The 18,839-nt window shown below is 41.6% G+C and overlaps 2 protein-coding genes and 1 long non-coding RNA gene across 4 annotated transcripts in view; 2 read left to right on the plus strand and 1 right to left on the minus strand.

The window, feature by feature from the left end:
- Positions 1–18,839, minus strand: part of LOC116036565 — a 36,412-nt gene that overhangs the window by 14,030 nt on the left and 3,543 nt on the right. Inside the window, exon 2 of the long non-coding RNA XR_004101643.2 lies at positions 1,835–1,842. This is a non-coding gene — a long non-coding RNA (uncharacterized LOC116036565). The remainder of the gene's footprint in view (positions 1–1,834; positions 1,843–18,839) is intronic.
- Positions 3,712–18,839, plus strand: part of LOC116036559 (interferon regulatory factor 2) — a 51,474-nt gene continuing 36,346 nt past the window's right edge. Inside the window, exon 1 of the mRNA XM_031280121.2 lies at positions 3,712–3,857. The gene's annotated coding sequence lies outside the window, so the exon portion shown is untranslated. The remainder of the gene's footprint in view (positions 3,858–18,839) is intronic.
- Positions 3,928–18,839, plus strand: part of LOC116036564 (caspase-3-like) — a 34,498-nt gene continuing 19,586 nt past the window's right edge. The window contains exons 1-7 of one of the 2 annotated variants that reach the window (XM_031280131.2): positions 3,928–3,961; positions 5,825–5,890; positions 12,951–13,051; positions 14,160–14,288; positions 15,776–15,951; positions 17,519–17,639; positions 18,757–18,833. In XM_031280131.2, coding sequence (XP_031135991.1) covers positions 5,829–5,890; positions 12,951–13,051; positions 14,160–14,288; positions 15,776–15,951; positions 17,519–17,639; positions 18,757–18,833 — 666 coding nt within the window. In that variant the 5' untranslated portion in view covers positions 3,928–3,961; positions 5,825–5,828. Of the gene's footprint in view, positions 3,962–5,824; positions 5,891–12,950; positions 13,052–14,159; positions 14,289–15,775; positions 15,952–17,518; positions 17,640–18,756; positions 18,834–18,839 lie in introns of those variants that run through there. The other variant, XM_036006011.1, reaches the window with a different exon arrangement.

Genomic DNA, 18,839 nt, shown 5'->3' on the forward strand with positions numbered 1-18,839 from the left:
CGTGACGTATGTCATGTGCATGTGCAACAAGAGGGGAGACCGACAACAACTATCGGCTTATATTTAGCATTAGCATCGCTAGCTTTAGCCTTAGCCAACTCCTTCACCACTAACGGAGCGAGCTGGAAAATCAAACTTTTCCCGAACCCCGTGGGGAGGAGGGGGACCCAACATCATGGCCACCAACACAACTCAGCAAAGATTGTTCTTGCTCGGCCTTTAACTTCTGGATATTCGGCAGCGTTGCTGCCACAATGGGCCAAATGGCTTCGCTCGCATCTTTCTAGTGCACGTCCTCAACGTCATTGTTCTCAGCCACTCCCTCTGTTCACTGATTGGACCTACACATATTTGACCGGAGAAAACCCAAGAATATACCGCAAACCCCAAGGGGGTAAGCATCTCCTCACAACCCGAACCTCTTATGGCGCCATTTTGATGCTAATAAGCACTCACCCCCCGTTAGCATTCCATTGACTGCCATTCATTTTGACGCCACTTTGACAGCGAATAGCTTTACATCTGAAGCGTTTAAAGACTTTATTTGTCAATTGTTTATTTCTAAAGAAACACGACAATGTATAAAAGGCTCCATTACCTTGTACCTCACGTTATGGCTCTGTAGCAGACGTTTTTGTAAAAATAGGCTAACGATTGTGTCATAACCACGCAACTTACTGTCTCATAGTAGAGAAATTACCGTATAGTACAGGAGAAGCTTGCAGACAGTTTGGACTTAGCTGTTTAAGTTTAATTACTGATGTTAACTAGCATTTTAGTTCGCAATAATTAGCCTGTGCCTATGTTATCTCCTTACGTATACCTACTCTCTCCGTCTCTGCAAGATTGGGAATGATTGAGATTTCTCTTGGCACAGCTACCAGAAGACTTCCAACTTTCAGACACGTTGCTCACGTCACATTTACGTCGTCTCTCTCAGTTGGAGACTGCGCAGTAATGCTCAGCGCTCACCGGAAAAGAGCTTCTAATATCCTTCACTGGTCTCCGTCCAGAGCAACGGGATCTCTTGGTCCACTTTTATATACTGTCTATGGCAAACCCAGACGGAGTACTGAAGGGAAATGAAAATTGAGCGGAAGTAAATAGGAGGGCGGAGCCAGGCTAATTTCAGTCTGCTCTGTCTGTGCTGTCCACTCTTGCCCACGGCACTGTGCAAACACAGCTCTACTCTTATAGCGACTTTTTACAAACAAGCTACAATGAAAGATGTCAGTTTGTAGCCTGTTTATCTTAGTTTGCAACGAATATTGAGCTTTGGACAAACGCTTGTGTAGCTGCTGTCTAAACGAACCATCCTCTCCTGGGGCCTGTTTCACAAAACCAAGATAAGGGATTAAGCCGGGATTTATCAGTTATCCTGGATGATTTAAGCCTTGACTCAGTTTCACGAAAGTGGAGGCACATAAATCACCATGGAGATTTATTCTGTGCAGCTACTCTGCTCCCGACCAGGCTAACAGCCAGGATTTATTTAATCCTGGAGCCTTTTCTGATCACCCAGCAGTGGTTTTACCCTATTGTTATCAGCCTGGATTAAAATACAACAGGTGCATGTTGCTGTTCATTTAAGTATTGTTATTATTTAAAGTTGTAACCATAATTGTTTTTAATAATTATTCACGTCATTGACAGTCATTGTTACTGTTATATTGCTGTATGAAGACTGCTGTTCATATTGTTGTTAGAAGTTTGATGAATATATTATGACAGTTGTTGAGATAAGTAGAAAAGGCTGATAAAATTTCAAATGTGTTTTAAATGAAGTATGTTACTAAAGGCAATACATACAATGCTGTACATTTCTATAGTTGACCAATGCACCTTGAATTATTTTAGTTGATACATTTTTTTTAATTCTTTAACAATAAGGATCATGTTTGTTCCACTTCCATGTGCATGGTATTTGGCATTCTTAGCACACAATTTGTGTTGTCCAGTAAACTGGGACTATAATTTGGGAGGATTGTACAATTTAAAGAACATATCCTAATTGTACAATCCTCCCAAATTATAGTCTTAGTTCACTGGACCAGTAACTATCTAGTGTTGTAGGCTACTGTACATTCATGTAACAACAGGGAGAGGACACCCCAATGGTTTTTGACCTTATGTTTTGCGGGGGGGGGAATAACTGATGAATATACTCTGTTCCATTCATGTTTACAGTGTGCATGGGATTTATCACTTAATTCTCTTTATAGTTTCTAGATTTTAGAGTCCAATTTCTTCAGTGTCTTTATTTTCTATGTCCACAAGGGAGCAAGGCATATAATATGTAGAGAAGGAAACTCGTCCTCTATAAAAAATAAAAAAAACCGCGAGAAAAAGCGTGGCAGATAATAGCGGACAGACTGAATGATAGTCTAAAAATATACATTTGATGAACTACTGCTCTTAAATGAAACCATTCAATGAGTCCCTTGTCATTTGCAAAAGCAAACAGTTGTACACTTTGCATTAAAAGCGAGCAGTGGAAGTTAATATGACTTAGTAAATTTATATTTTAGCCCATGAGAGAGAGGGAGGAACAGAGTGAAAGAGATATTTACGCATCATATTCTAGCATTGTAGAAAATTGATCTTCATGGTAAATTTCCTGAGTAACATTATCTTCTGCTTACTTTTAAGGCAAAGAGTACAACTGTTAATTATGTGCAAATGATTAGTAACCTAATCCTTGAATGGAATGATTATGACGGTTTCAGTTCAGAGCAGTGGTCAGTTAATGTATATATTTAGGCTACTTACACATTCAGTCGGTCCGCGATCGTCTGCTACGCTTTCTCTCGCTGTTTCATTACAGCGGCCGTGTTTCTTTTCTTTTTATAGAAAAAAATGTGTTTCACGTTATCATACTTCCACAAGAAGCTGCTGCTCACTCTGTATAAAGTATGTACAATGCGTATTCTCCATTTTGGCATCAGTAAATTTGAGGAAAGCCATGGACGCGCATCTATCTGAATTACTTCAGCCTGGCTCAACCTAGTCGCTCCTCCTCAGCCTGGCTTGGACTTCGTGAAACGCACCAAGCCAGGATGCACAGATTAGACTACTAGGTCAAGCCTCGCTTTATCAGTTATCCTGGATCTATATATTCTGCTTTTGTGAAACAGGCCCCTGGTCTGGAGCATAGACCAAAACAGATACATGTGGCTACTTAATATGCACGTGAATGACGTGAATAAAGGAAGAAAAAAAAATCCTATCTATCCCTTGCTGCCACTGGGAAAAAAATAAAATAAATTCCATACCAACCCATGACCTCAACTGACAACCAACCTAGGCTACTTACAGTAATGAGTGTAGCGTTAGTTCATCTGCACCAGCGGCAGTAAATAATCCTCGGTATCGTTTCCAGTCAGTTACATGTGCTGCGTGAAATAACGCACACACCTCGGCTGTGTGTGTGTGTGTGTGTGTGTGTGTGTGTGTGTGTGTGTGTGTGTGTGTGTGTGTGTGTCTCTCTCTCTCTCTCTCTCTCTCTCTCTCTCTCTCTCTCTCTGTCTCTGTCTCTGTCTCTGTCTCTGTCTCTGTCTCTCTCTCTCTCTGTCTCTGTCTCTGTCTCTGTCTCTCTGTCTCTGTCTCTCTCGTTAACCTAACGTTAGATCCGCAATTCTGAAACTAACGCGCGAGAGAGGAGGGGGATTTCCAGCTCGAGCCCCCACTTCCAGAGCCAGCCGTTGTTTTGCTTTCGGTCTGGGCACAGAAACAGAAATAAACGACTACCACGGTTTTCTTTTTCTACATAAAAAAGGACAAATACCTTGTCCAACTTCAGCTGCGGTTGTTGTTCTGACAGCAGGACTGTGAGGCTACAGGCCGTCCGAACTGAACAGGTAATTTAATTGTATTAATAATATTTCTGCTTATTAACACTGTTGACTTGCACCACACAGACTTCCCACAGGACGACATGACGGATCCCTAGCTCGTAGTGTGTGTAAAAAGTAGTAGCTGCTGTAGTTTTTCTCTGCCTTCGTTGATAAGGTAAGGCAAGGCAAGGCAAGGCAGCTTTATTTGTATAGCACATTTCAGCAACGGGGCAATTCAAAGTGCTTTACATAAATCATTAAAGAGCAGATAGAAAACGATTAAAAAAAATGAATTAAAACATTAAAGAGCAGGTAAAAAAAACAAACATTTCTCCCACCACAGGTCCTTTTGGCTCCAGTTACTTGGTGTTTTCGTTACCCATTACAAGATTGCAGTAGTTCTACTTTCACTACAATGTAGCCGTCGCTATAGAGCTTAGTTAAAATCTCGGTAAACCTTGCTAAATCCGGGACAGTTCACAGTCTGTCTCTTGATACATTCACAGAAATATCTGACAAGTTCACAGACGTCTTTCTTATTGACCTAGTTCACAGACTAAATCTGACCAGTTCACAGACGTGGTCCTTGTATGGATAATCTATTGTCACACCCATGTTGGAGAGGTAATATCAGAAATATGTCCGTTATCTGGTCACCAACCGGTCAATCGGTGCATCTCTACATGGTGTATTCCTAAATGTATATTAATTAAATATAGGTATAGCTTATAGGTATAGCTTGCCTCTCCACCCATGGTTTTAACATAACCACAATAAACTAGACTAACCACAATGTCAACAACTTCCTCGTTGTGGTCAGTTTGAACCAACCATCAGGGCTTTGCTCTGATGTGTTCACTGGTTTCGAGTTTAAAGTCTGATTAAAACGGCTCTATAATGTAGCATCCTGTATAACCTAAACATACAAACAAACAAACAAACAACAAAAATCCCCTAACGTTACTCTCAATGAGTTTCTGCTATCCAGTAAGAAAAAGAGTGAGTGGACCTATGTTTTTATTTTTAGAAATAATATTTTAACGTAAATCATACAGTAGGCCTACATCTAAAGGGTTAGATCACCCAAATTGCAAAGGAACAAATTTTACAAAGTTTACATTTCTCAGCTATCTCCCGGGCTCTCCGAAATTCCTGCTGCCTCCCTCAATGGAGGTTAAATGAAATTGAATTTCAGCTGCCTCACTGTCAAACATGTTCATTGGAATTACTATCTACCAAAGAAAAAAATGCTTGTTTGGGAGGAAACCTGTTGAACACCAGATCTGTGCCAAAATACCAGTTAGAAAATGTTATTTTCTGTGACAAAAAAACAAACAAATCTAAGGGAACCATGTCAATATACAGTATTGTTAACAACAATTACTGTGGCCTATATGTCTTATAAGTTTTTCTAAACTCCTAAACATCAATCCAGTATGGTTGCCTTAGTTGTCATTGTTATTTGCTAGAAAGATAAAGAGTTTCATTCCAGCCTTCAGCAGTACTTGAACAAATCAAATGAATATAGTAGGGCTGCTGATTATTGAAGAAACTAGAAAATGTTCACATTTACGGAGCTGGAATCAAATAAGTTTTTACTTTTTTTAATAAAAATTACTCAAACTGATCAAATCGGTTATCAAAATAGTTGGTGATTAATTTGATAGTTTGATTAATCTTTGCAGCTCCATAATATAGTATAAAAACTAAGTTAACAAATCGTACGTATGAACCCATTCAATCGTCCTCAAGTGGCTTTTGCTGATATGAATTGATCATATGATTTGTTTGAAATGGCATTGATAGTAATTGGATGAGCCCTGCACATACTTTGACAGAGTGCAAGATACTGAATACCAGGAACTGGAAGAGAAAGATAGATGCCAATCGAGAAACAAGTTATTTTTTTTATCTTGGTAGTTGTTTCCACTTTCACCAAATGGAGGTCCTATATTTTCTGATCACTGCCTTGTATGCATCCATGCCTGTAGGAACATGGATGTGACGCAGAGTGATGGGGACACAGTGGACGCCTTGAAATTGTTTTCAAAGAAAAGGTAATAATTACTGTACACTGATGACTACATCTGACTACCCATATATTATAGATGTACCTAATCCTGTATGCTCGGTCTATTGAAGAAGTGTGTAAAAAAAATAAAAATAAAATAACAATAATACTTACATTAATTCCTTTATTTAAACATTTGAGGGGGGGGGGCTGTTGGGACAGTCTCATGTCACTCTTTTTTCAGTGTTTTACACACATGTAATCTGGAGAAAACGTAGTACTTCTGGACCTGCAGGTTGTCCGAGTTTGGGATTCCGAGGTCAGGGGGCGTGTTGCCTACGGTAGATGCTAGATCGGATCCGCTAGACGTGTTGACGTCAAAGGACGTGCCTAGTGGCCCGCCTTATTCTGCCTCTGATTGGCTTACCCTGGTATTCTTACCCTAACCAATCCCCACTCCCCATGCCTAAACCTAACTATCGATCATTCCAGCAGATCCGATTTAGGTTCTTTTTTCTTTTATTTTATTTAACCTTTATTTAACCGGTAGGCCAGTGAAAACAGAAAACGCCCCTGGCACCAAATATTGTTATTCCACTTGAATTATTTTTCATCTCTTGGCAAATACATGGCATATGAGACTGAATAACGGCTAGAGCGATCGAGCAGTTACCACTGAAGTCTTCTGTTCACAGTCTTGAACCTTTGACTTTTTTTTTTTTTGGGCCGAATCAAATGTTTTATGGTCACAATTCATCTCGTAGCTGGCTGCCTCGGTTCCAGACTTAAAACTCTTTATATCAGAAGTTTAATGAAACGTCAACGGAGATATTGAACGGGGGAAAACACTTCGGAGCCTTTAAACATGGTGATATAGAAATTGGCCCTGATTCTCTTAACTTGTGTTTACTTCTGGTCACATTGACCCGTTTTTAATTTTTGTTTTATATCAGAAAAATTGGGACGTAGAAATAAGCACTGAAAATATGTAGAAGAAAATTAAAAAATTTAAAACGTTGGAAAAAGCAAAACAAACGGTGAAAAAAAGGCGTCAAAAAAAGGTGTTTTTTTCAAGGTTGACGGGAAGACAACACAAGTGTTGACTTCAGGTCAAATTGACCCGTTTTTAAATTTTTATTTTATATCAGAAAATATGGGACGTAGATATAAGCGCTGAAAATGTGTAGAAGAAAAATGTAACAATTTAAAACGTTGGAAAAAGCAAAAACAAACTGAAAAACAGGCGTCCAAAAAGTTTTAAAAAAAAGTGTTTTTTTCAAGGTTGACGGGAAGACAACACAAGGGTTAAATCAACATAATTTTCTTAAACTAAAAAGAAAACATAAAAAGATGTTTACATATTTGCCAACCAATATTTTCAAACATGTTCAATTTCATACATTTTCCGAGGGTGAAATCTGTTGCCTGCCTGCTAACATTAGCCTAAAGGTAAAAAATAATAATAAGTAAGTAAATTGTAAAGTATTTCTCTTTGTTTGAATAACTAATCAACCCTACCTTATACATTAATACTGGAAAAAGAGCCCTTTTGGTGTAAAAACACATTAAGTCATTTTACGGCGCAATTTTGAATGATGATCATTCACCATTCAGGGCTCCCACTCCCTACAAAAGCCAATTTAACCACTGGTTGTATGCTTATGAGTCATGTACCGTCTGGTTAGCCTAAGGCATGGTCTAAAACTCTATACTACTATATACAGATTTTTCCAGATGTCAATGGGAGAAATGAATGGGAAATTTACTTCCGGAACCCAAGGTCTCTCAGAGGAGGGGCGGGACTGTTGAGCTCTATACCCAAGGTAGTTTGTCTCACTGTACGCCTGCTTGCATTTCTTGGGGTTTGCCGTCAAGCCTGCTTGTCGGAGGGAATCCAGGACCTTATGTAGCCGAGGTAAGTGGCTTTCCCAGTCTGGACTCTGGATCACCACATCATCTAAATAGCAGATGCATATTCTTTATGAGATTTCAATACCTGATCCGTTAAACGTTGGAATGTGGCAAGTAACCCAAACGGCATCCTCCTGTACTGCCAAATGGCCTCCTGGAGTGGCGAAGGCTGTCTTTTCCTTTGCTTCTGCTGCCACAGGAACCTGCCAATAGCCTTTTGTAAGATCCAGAGTGGTTATGAATCGGGCATTGCCAAGATTCTCAATGAGCTTGTCAACCCGAGGCATGGGGTAGGCATCAAACTCAGACACAGCATTTACCTTTCTAAAGTCATTACAGAAACGTATCATGTTGTCAGATTTGTCTGCCAGGAATAGGGCTTGACCAAGCACTTTTGGACTCTTCAATTACCTTCAAGGTCTTTGGTTCACCACTTTTTCAGGTTGTGTGCGGATTTCATGTTCCACTAGGTGCGTGCAGCCTGGGAGGGACGAAAAAACATCCTGATTGCTGTCCACCAGCTCCCCTGCATGCTGTAGTTGATGAGGGGAAAAGTCAGGACCAAACTACACTGTATCCCAGGCAACTTCACTTGTCTTCCTAGGGGAACAGCCAGTGAACAGTGCCTCTCTATCATGCCATTTAACATGGTATATTTGCTCACCTTTCCGTTTTCCAGGTTGTCGCACTCTGTAATTGACTTCCCCCAGTCTTTCAGTGACCTCAAATGGTCCCTGCCAAATTGCCAAGAATTTGCATTCTACTGTGGGTACCAGCACTAAAACTCTGTCTCCTGGTTTGAATTCCCTAGGTTGGGCTGCTCGGTTATAGGCTGCACTTTGATCTTGTTGTGCTTTCTTCATGTGCTCTTCACAATTGGAAGTATGGTGTTCATTCATTCACGCATTGCCCCCACATGTTCAATCATGGTTCTATGGGGACAGGGTTGCTCCTCCCAGGTCTCTTTGGTAATGTCTAGCAGTCCCCTTGGTTTGTAGGAATACAGTAAGTCAAAGGGTAAGAAACCAGTGGAGGACTGTGGCACTTCTCTTACTGCAAACAGGAGGTAGGGGAGAAGCTGGTCCCAGTTTCTTCCATCTCCCCTATGGCCCTTCTCAGCATGGCTTTGAGGGTTTGATTCAACCTCTCCACTAATCCATCGATCTGTGGATGGTACACTGAGGTTCGAATCTGTTTCACTTGCAGCAGAGCACACAACTGCTGAGTAACTCTGGACATAAAGGGACTCCCTTGATCAGTAAGAATTTCTTTTAGCAGCCCTACTCTACTGCTGAAAATGAATAATTCTTTAGCAATTTGTTTAGCATTGATTAGGTCCCATGGCATGGAAATTTCACTTTATGAGGTTTTTTAACATTAATGTGAGTTCCCCCAGCCTGCTTATGGTCCCCCAGTGGCTAGAAATGGCGATAGGTGTAAACCGAGCCCTGTGTATCCTGCTCTGCCTTTGAGAAAATGAAAGCTCAGATGGGCCGATCTGAAATCTTGCTCCTTATGAGGTCATAAGGAGCAAGGTTACATCCTCTTTCTCTGCTTTGTCCGCTCCGAGAATTTGGCCCACCCATGAGAGAGAGAGACATTATGGCTTTCAAACGAGCAAAGTGGCAGTTGGTCAAGGCCACACCCCCACCCTCCACCTTGCCCCCCCCTCTCTCCTCCTCAATAGCTACAGACACAGAAATGGCACATACTAAGGAAGGCTCATTGTGGGACTGGCTCTAGTGGCTGTAATTCTGCACCAAGGCTGAATTTTGGGAAAGAGACTTCAGATACAGTATTAGGGGACCACTAAGGTCTATATAAAAGCATCTTAAGAGCACCATATCATGGGACCTTTAAGGGGATGGCTTCTGGATACCTGGTAGCGTAGCCCACAAGAACGAGGATGTACTGATGGCCCCTAGCACTCTTGGGGAGGGGACCCACAATATCCAGTCCCACCCTCTCAAAATGGGTTTCTAGAATGGGCAAGGGAATGAGCGGATGCCTGTACATTGGTTTTGGATCTGTGACCTGGCACTCTGGGTAACTGCGACAATAATTCTCTACCTCCTTATGAACTCCTAGCCAAAAGAACCTCTGCAATATTCTTTCCTTGGTTTTCTCCACCCCCAAGTGAGCCCCGAGTAAGTGAGTGTGGGCTAATTACAGAACTGTGGATCGATGAAATTTGGGAACAAGGAGTTGCTCGATCACTTTGTCATTATTTTTTACCTGATACAACAGACCATTCTTAACAGTAAAGTGAGGGTAGGAAGGAGTTAACCTGGTTCCCACCAAAGCTCCCTCTAAGACTTGAACATTTTTGAGGACATTACTCAGGGTGGGATCTTGCATTTGAGCTGTTCCAAACTGACCTTTAAGTGGTGGTGTCACTCCAATGTCCACAGCCTCATCTTCACTGGGCCCGGGTTGCGGTTCTGTGTCGGTAGTATCCCCGGGTTCTGAATCACCACCGCTAGCGTCCACTGCTAAAACTTGAGCTACAGCAGATGGGGAAGAACATGCCTTGGCGAGGTTAACCCAGACTTTACTCATTTGCCTTATCTGAGACTTACGTTTTCGGGGTTCCCGGTTGAGCCTCTTTTGGGCTTCCCTCCACAACATGGAGAAGGCTGGACAATCTCGACCGATCAGGACAGGGACTGGAAGTGTCTTGAATACTCCCACTTCAACATCGAATGAACCCTTAATAGTCTTTAGCCTCACCATGGAGGTTGGGTACTCACTGGTGTCTCCATGGACACAAACGACGGGAATCGGTTCACCTTGAGCAAGGTGTGATGCCTCCAACACAGCCTCCTAGACAAGGGTCTGAGCACTTCCCGAATCAAGCAAGGCTTCCACATCACACCGGTTGACTGTTACCGGGCAGGTCGGTCTGTGGTCTCCCTTCTCCCCAAGGAGGGCAGCAAAGTGCACTTGAGGGTTGCTCGTAGACCCCGCCGTGGGCATTGGCTCATCGGACTTGTCACACTGCCACGAGATATGGCCCAACTTGCCACAGCGATAGCACTGTCAAGATACAGGTTTCAGGAATCTACTTTGCTGTACAAGTGGATTAAACCCTCTTCTCTGTGAGCTAGAGGGAGCGCTATCGGGTTTGGTCTCTTGTTGGTGGACCCAGCTGGGCCGACTTAGAATGGAAGCTGAGGGTTCTTTACAGGGGAGTCAGAGCATATCGGAGGCTGCCTTATACTGCTCAACTGCTTCTACTAACTGCATGGCAGTTTCTGGTGAATGATTACCCTTTTTGCTTCATAGGGCAGAGCTCTCAGGTAACAGTCCATAACAAGGGTTTCCACAATTACTGCTGAGTTGTTCTTCTCCGGTTCTAGCCACCTTTTGGTTACTCGAATCAATTCATGCATTTGTGCACGGGGCGTTGTCCCCCTTTGGAAACTCCAATTATGGAAATGTTGTGCCAAACTAAACTTGGTAAGGCCATGGCTGCTTAAAATATCCTCCTTTAGATTGTCATAGTCTTGGCCAATGCTAGTCTCTACATCTTAAAATGCCTTAAGCGCCTCACCTGAGAGAAAGAGAGCCCTACCCACTGCGCCTTTGGCAACATCTCTCGATTAGCTGTTGCCTCGAATGCATGAAGGTAAGCTTCCACATCATCAGTCACTCCCAACTTCGGAATGAAATCCCCTGCCTTGAGTTTCGGCTGGGTCTGTCGAAGCTCCAGCTCCTTGAGTTGATTTGCCTTACTTTACAGCAAGGCCACATTAGTTTATTGCTGTGCCCTCTGCGCCTCCACCAGCATCTGTAGTAGTTGCTCCATTTGTGCTTGGGAGTCCCTTGTGTGAAGTCCTGAAAAAAAGTTCTGCCAAGTCTTCAATATCTCCGTCTCTACGCCCCTACTGCCCGCATTCTCCACCATATGTGATGCAATGAGAGATTTTTCTTTGCAACAGTAAATCCAACTCAAAAGCTTACTAGGAGCAAACCAAATACCTTCCCTAAGTCCTGGAAACGTAGGTTCTTTTTATAATATCGGTCTCTCCACAAACTCTTTTCTGCTCTCTGCCTCTGCTGCACCCTTTGTTCTCCCTCAGTGCATGAGCACTAGAGTTTAGATTCTCGGCCCGAGCCCGAGCCTGACCTGAGCCCGACCCGAAGTTGTGTCGGGCTCGGGCCGTTATTTTATGCCACTATCCTCGGGCCGGGCCGGACCCTTGATCAAGCAATTTTTTTTATCCATTACCTATTTAGCCTAATTGGGTGGGGAGAAAGCTATGCCATAATCAGAAATATTATAAATATGTATATATAAGCTATATAAAAGTAACAAATGTGTACAAAATGTAGGCTGCAGTTACAAAATGCAGCACTTCATGCGCGGAGTCTCCTCCTCTCGCACGCATCACACCGTGCCTGCTGTGCTGTATTGTGTATCTTAAATGCAACATGGAGCTTGAAGATGTAAAGAAAAACAGGAGAATTACCTTTGAGCAAGTGTGGAGGAAAGTCGGAGGTATGGAAGCAGTTTAAACAAGTCGTGGGCAGTGACAACAATATGTTGTTCATCATTGTTTCTTTTTTTCGTTTCTTCATTCTGATCCATTTGCGATCCGTTCCATTCTGAATAAACAAACAGCGCAGTTTACAGGCTTCGTCCTTGTTGCAGTATTCTAAACAGATTTCTGTAGTTCAAACAACTCTGAATTGTAGTTGAGAACGTCAGTTATAACGGCCCACGTATTAAAAAAGTGTCGGGTTTAAATCAGGCTCGGGCTCGGACTCAGTTTGCCACAGTGTAGGCTATAAACCCTTTTGGCATAACTTATTTCATTGAAGTAGAAGCTAAATGGCCTACTCCAGTAGATGCGATAGATGTGAGACTGTGATTCTGCCTCTCTATTTTAGTCTTTGGAACATTTATAATACCACTGCTTTGATACATCACCCTGTATAATGGGAGATTCCAAAAATCGCTAGGACTTCCACGTATGGTGCAATCGCACGGCACAGACTGTGGTTAAGGAAGTTTAGATACCACTGAGCTGTCAGCGTGTTAAAAATTGTTCGAGTGTGACGGTGCTAAACAAGTTCCCCATGTTTCAAAGTGTGTGTGTGTGTGTGTGTGTGTGTGTGTGTGTGTATAAATTGTCAGGTCAGATGCTCAGATGTAGTAAGACTGCTGAGTAATTGCACTTTGTCCCCCGTAGCAGTAAAACAGCAGGCTCTGACCCTTACCGCTACAACATGGACTATCCCTGCATCGGAACCTGTCTGATTATCAACAATAAGAACTTCCACAGTAGCACAGGTAACTACACCCATTTAACAAGTGTCTCACACACACACACACACACACACACACACACACTTCTTTAATTTCACAGTCACTTGCACAAATGTTCTGTAAATTTCTGTAAACAGACTACAAACAAGTCTCATGTGTGTCACCCCCATTTTACTTACAATGTGTGATTTACACTAGGGATGCACCAAACCCAGAGTTCGGGTTCAGCCGAACTTTGGGCTTTTTGACGGAGTTCGGGTTCTGCCGAACTTTAGAATTTTTTTCCACCGAACCAAACTCTACCAAAGAGAAGTAACAAGAGGCAAAACTCGAGAAAAAGAGGCGGACGTTGTGTGGAGTTTCTGCTCTTGTCAAAGAGTATAGAAGTAACAAGAGGCTCAATAGAATGTTCCATTGCAACAAACGCACCCATGACCGAGCTGCAGCTCCGCCATCTTGGACTGAACACAACACAACGTTCTATTGAGTTTAGCCTCTTGTTACATCTATACTCTTCGTAGAGTTACGCTTGCACTATGCGCACTATGCTGGTCGACGTAATGACAGCGCTGTTGATTACAGGAAGGTGTTTACGTAGGTGGAGCGTTCAATGCAGTAGGCTGTGAGAAAGTGAAAATTGAACGCTACACGTTCAATTTGCAATGCCGATTTGTCTCGTGGGGCAAGGACCCTAAACTATACATAACATCGCCGCTAGGAGGCTCAGTTCTCAGTTCAGCATCATCTGTATTAGAGAAATGAGTCACTTCATCCGATGTTTAAAGTGAATAAAATAGCCTTGCCAGCCTACAACTACACATATCCTCTACAACAATTGTGGATGTATTATTTGTGTCCCCTGTAATGTTACTTACGAGACTGAGCTGAATATAAACTTACTTATTTATTTACGGTGTCAGCATACACATTCAGCAGCATCAATCACTTCCTCTAATCCACTACTGGCATACTTATATACTGATCAGGTAGCTATGGCAACACTACAGGCACCTAGTGGTTGGGGTGACATCCACTTATCACTACATCCCCTTCAATAATTGCTCTTAAGAATTTTTATTTGTAAAAATACTACTGCATTTCTACCTGTGTGTTTGCGTGTGTCTCTCTCCAGGGATGAGTGCTCGGAACGGGACGGATGTAGATGCTGATGCTGCTATTAAGACCTTCTCTGAGCTGGGTTATAAGGTCAATGTGAACACTGATCAGACCGTGGCAGAGATGAAACAACTGTTGCATAGTGGTAACAGAAACAACCGTTTTTTATTTATTTAAAGTGCTCATATTATGCTCAGGTGATGCTACAGGTGAAACACTTAAGTGCTGGGCAGAACAATCAAAAAAGGCGGGAAAACACAAGACAGAAAGTAAAACAAGACAAGACAAGACAAGACAGAAAACCAGACTGTCAAAATGAAACAGGAAACCGAGCAAAACAGAAAAACAAGACTACCACAATAAGACAAAACACGGAACAAAATACCAAAACCATGACAGTTTTCTCTGGAAGATGGTAAGTCCCTTTGGGGTGGACTTTGGGCTTTTTCACTTTGTAAATCTATAATGTGCACAAAAAAGATATATAACAGGGATGTCGTTAGGCCTATTTTAGGGGTGCTGAAGCTACCCTAAAATATTCCTAAGCCCCCCAAATTATAATAAGAACAACACTAATAATTAGATTTATTTTTACAGTGCACTCTGTATCACTAATCTGTGTGTGTTGGTGTGTAGTGTGTCTATTTTAATTCTATTTTACAACTGTCAGCTGGTCGAAATGGCAGTATTAGAGGCTCAACGAGCGCCCACGTGCACGGTAACGGTATGTGGACGAGCAAGGTAGAGAGTTAGCTAGCTAGATTTTAGCAGAGAGAAAAAGAAGCAGGAGATTGGCAGAGCAGTTGATTCTGAGGGAGCCGGTGTGATTGAGGTCAGTAGTGGTCTATAGGTCTAAAGAAACGTGGGGTGTTTTGTTTTCTTCTAACAATAAGTATTTGTTGGTAGGTCTAGGCACTAAGGCATAGCCTAAACTAAATTATTTCATTATATTTATTATATATGCTAGCTATATTTTAACTTTCTGCATTCATTGGCTGTGATAAATTAAATAAATATGTAGATGTTGCCTAAATGTAGGCCTTAAAATTGCAAAAGCATTATATGAGCACTTTAAAGTTTAAAGAAAAAGAATGCTTCCCATATTCTCACACTGCCATGTACAATCAATTTGTCAACTGATTGGAACAGCCAATGTTGACAATTGCTGCATTTCAGATTCAGAATCAGATTTATTGCCAAAGTGAGTTACACTTACAAGGAATTTACCATGGTAGTTGGTGCATACATAAACAGACAAACCTACATTAATATGAAATAAACAATAAATACAGAAACAGATACAAAATAGCTGTTCAACAGCTGTTTATATAGACTGCATTACCACAGGAGCATGCAGCAACCACTAGATGGCAGCATCTGAGTGTGGCTACTCTTTAATTCCCAAATGCACTTATTACCGTAACTCTACAAATGTCTTTGGGAACTGTTGAGTAGCCATCCATGCCAGACCTGTATGTTTTGCAGTCTGAGAACTATAACTGCAAGATGCTTAAATATCTGCAATATCTGCACTGTCCTCAAGATGATAATAATTCAAATGAGAGAGTATCTGGACTAATGATGTAACTCTTGTCTTATTTTCTATCTATCCCTGTGTGTGTGTGTCACTAGCATCCAAGGAGGACCACAGTAAGAGTGCATCATTTGCATGTGTGTTGCTAAGTCACGGAGACGAGGGCGTGATATATGGCACCGACGGCTTTGAAAAGTTGGAGAAGCTGGCAGAATACTTTAAAGGAGATCGCTGTAAGAGTCTGGTGGGGAAACCCAAGCTCTTCTTCATACAGGTTGGTTAAATATCTCCGCTTCTCCTGTTTAAAGTGGCTCAAGTCCCACACCTGTAACACAATGGGCCAAGGCCGTTTAAGCAGCCTAGCCCTGCTGGACATTGAGAGACACTGGTCAAGTCACTGGAAAAGACGCAATGGTTAGGGTTAGGGTTAGGGTTAAGGTTAGGGTTAGGTGCCTTGAAGGCAGCGGTCGCAGCGCTGTCTGGAAGGAGCCGTTGGGGGCAAAAAACACCATCGAGCGTTTGTAGTTTATCAGTGTTTTTTTGCCCCCAATGGCTCCTTCCAGGCAGCGCTGCCTGGAAGGCACTAGGATTAGGCACTGGTTATGGTTAGGTTTAGGGTTAAGGTTAGGATAGGTGCCTTGAAGGCAGCGGTCGCAGCACTGCCTGGAAGGAGCTGTTGGGGGCAAAAAACACCATAGAGCCTAGTTGGTACAATAGGGTCACAGAGCATTTTCTTGAAAAGGAACATAGGGCAGAATTTACGTATAAATAAATGGAAAATTCTTATGATGTAGGCCGAAAATGAGCTTCCCCTCTTTGAAAGACCAGCAGCTGCCACTGCTCAACAGTAATATGTTATGTTTTTCTTACTATTTGATGCCAGGCTTCGAATATAAGAAGTTGAACATGTTATGTACATGTAAAGGCAAAAGTCTAAATTCAGAGATGTGATTTAGATAAAATTGGTATTGCACAACAATCACCGCTGGTTGTTATTGTAGCTTTTTAAACCACATGCCCTCATTGTCTCAGTATAACCATCAAATACCATCACAGTTAAAGCCGTGGGTGGCAGTTTTCCTGAAAAGGAAAAACAAACGGCAAAAAATGTGAAAATATAGCTCTCCTCCTGCAGCTCTCTTCTATGAGAATGACCATTTTCTTTGAAGGCTTTGTGGGTGTGTAAAGTCATTTGAGATGACATACTGTGATTCAAGTTCATGTTTATGAATAAAACGTGTCAACATTGGCGAAGCGTTACAGAGATGAAGAGAAAATGCTGCTAATAGTTTAGCCTCCTGGGAACCTCAGCTGTGAGCTTTAACTACAGCCTAAGGCTTAGCAAAAGGCTAAACTATTTTTTAAACATTTTTTCTCCATCTCTGGAATGTTTCACATATGTTCCATTTATTGTCAGACTCTCTTTTAGACCTTTTTTTAAAAGTCTTACTTCTTTTTTTTTGGGTTGCTTTGCAGTGTACTCAGTTGTTGTCAATGCTGGAATAGCATTTTCTACAGAATCAAAATCATTGAATCAGGCTTTGACTACTTGAAGGGATGTGTACGTGCACCTGCGTTTGTAGAACAGCCAATAGGAACGCCCTAGCTCTGAAATGATCTGTGATTGGCCAAAGTCCCCAGTCAGGGACTAGTTTTCTAAAGGCTGGAAACAGAGCCAAGAGGAGATGCAGAAGTCTAGTTATCTGTCAGTCCACTTTAATTACCACATGCTGAAAGATCAGTATGGACTTTTTGCCCGATGATACCAGAAAAAACTGCCTATCCCAGCTTTAATGTGCATAATGTATGTTATATTTAATGTACCTGGATTTCCGTTTGAGGCGTGCCGTGGAGTGGAGCTGGATAACGGATCCTTTATTGATGCCGACAGTGTTGATGCTCAAACATCAGAGAGGATTCCTGTGGAGGCAGACTTCCTGTATACCTATTCCACCGCTCCAGGTAACACACTGAACAACGGAAGTGGCACAAAAAGACTTTTTGTCCTGGGAATTACTAATTTCTTCAAAGCCCTGCTATTCAGTATGTTTTTAGGGCTGCACGATATAAGGAAAATATGTAATATGTAGGGTTGCATCTAACGATCATTTTCATCGTTGATTAATCCGTCGATTATTTTCTCGATTAATCGATTAGTTGTTTGATCTATAAAATGTCGAAACATGGTGAAAAATGTGAATCAGTGTTTCCCAAAGCCCAATATGACGTCCTCAAATGTCTTGTTTTGTCCACAACTCAAAGATATTCAGTTAGCTGTCACAGAGGAGAGACGAAACTAGAAAATACTCACATTTAAGAAGCTGGAATCAGAGAAATCGTACTTTCGTACGTTTTTTTTTCCAAACCGATTAATCGATTATCAAAATAGTTGGCGATTAATTTAATAGTTGACAACTAATCGATTAATCGATAATCTTTACACCTCTAGTAATATGCGATAATGTTGTTTATTATTGCGATAACGACATTATTTGCGATAAAAAAGTGTACTCAGTTCTGCCTTTCTGCTTTCAGTATTCTGCTGAAATGCAATAAATTGCTTGTTGAATTTAAAAAAACTAAAATAATAATAATTTCCAACATTATTTTATTGGACAAATTAAAAATGGAAGTGAACATAAAAAGCACCATTAAAAAGAGAATGACATCCCCGGCCTTACCAACTTGTTTTAACACTCTGCACTGTACAACTTAGCTCTCCCAAACTGTATGGAGTTCCTGTTGTCTTTTATGTTTGAAAAAAAGAAAAATGGACAGCAGAGAAAATGAAACGGATATTGTTCTGACGTAAGTAATGCTGGTATCTACACTGCTGTGCTAAAAGAAAAAGAAAACTTAGAAAAAGAAAAAAAAGTGGGTTACATTTTATAGTGCAGTTTTCTACTGATACTCTCTTTCAACTAACTCAAAAAATCTGTCTTTTGCGATATGTCGCAGCCTTTCACAATGTGTTTATTGCGATAACCGATAAAAAAACCCTGATATATTGGGCAGCCCTAGTATGTTTATGATCCATAATGAAATGGTAAGAACACTCGTAACGTGACTCGTCCTGCAGGCTACTACTCATGGAGGAACACGACCAATGGCTCCTGGTTCATGCAGGCCTGGTACATGCAGACCTGGTTCATGCAGGTGCTG

The sequence above is a fragment of the Sander lucioperca genome, chromosome 1, assembly GCF_008315115.2.
Source record: "Sander lucioperca isolate FBNREF2018 chromosome 1, SLUC_FBN_1.2, whole genome shotgun sequence".
Lineage (NCBI taxonomy): Eukaryota > Metazoa > Chordata > Actinopteri > Perciformes > Percidae > Sander > Sander lucioperca.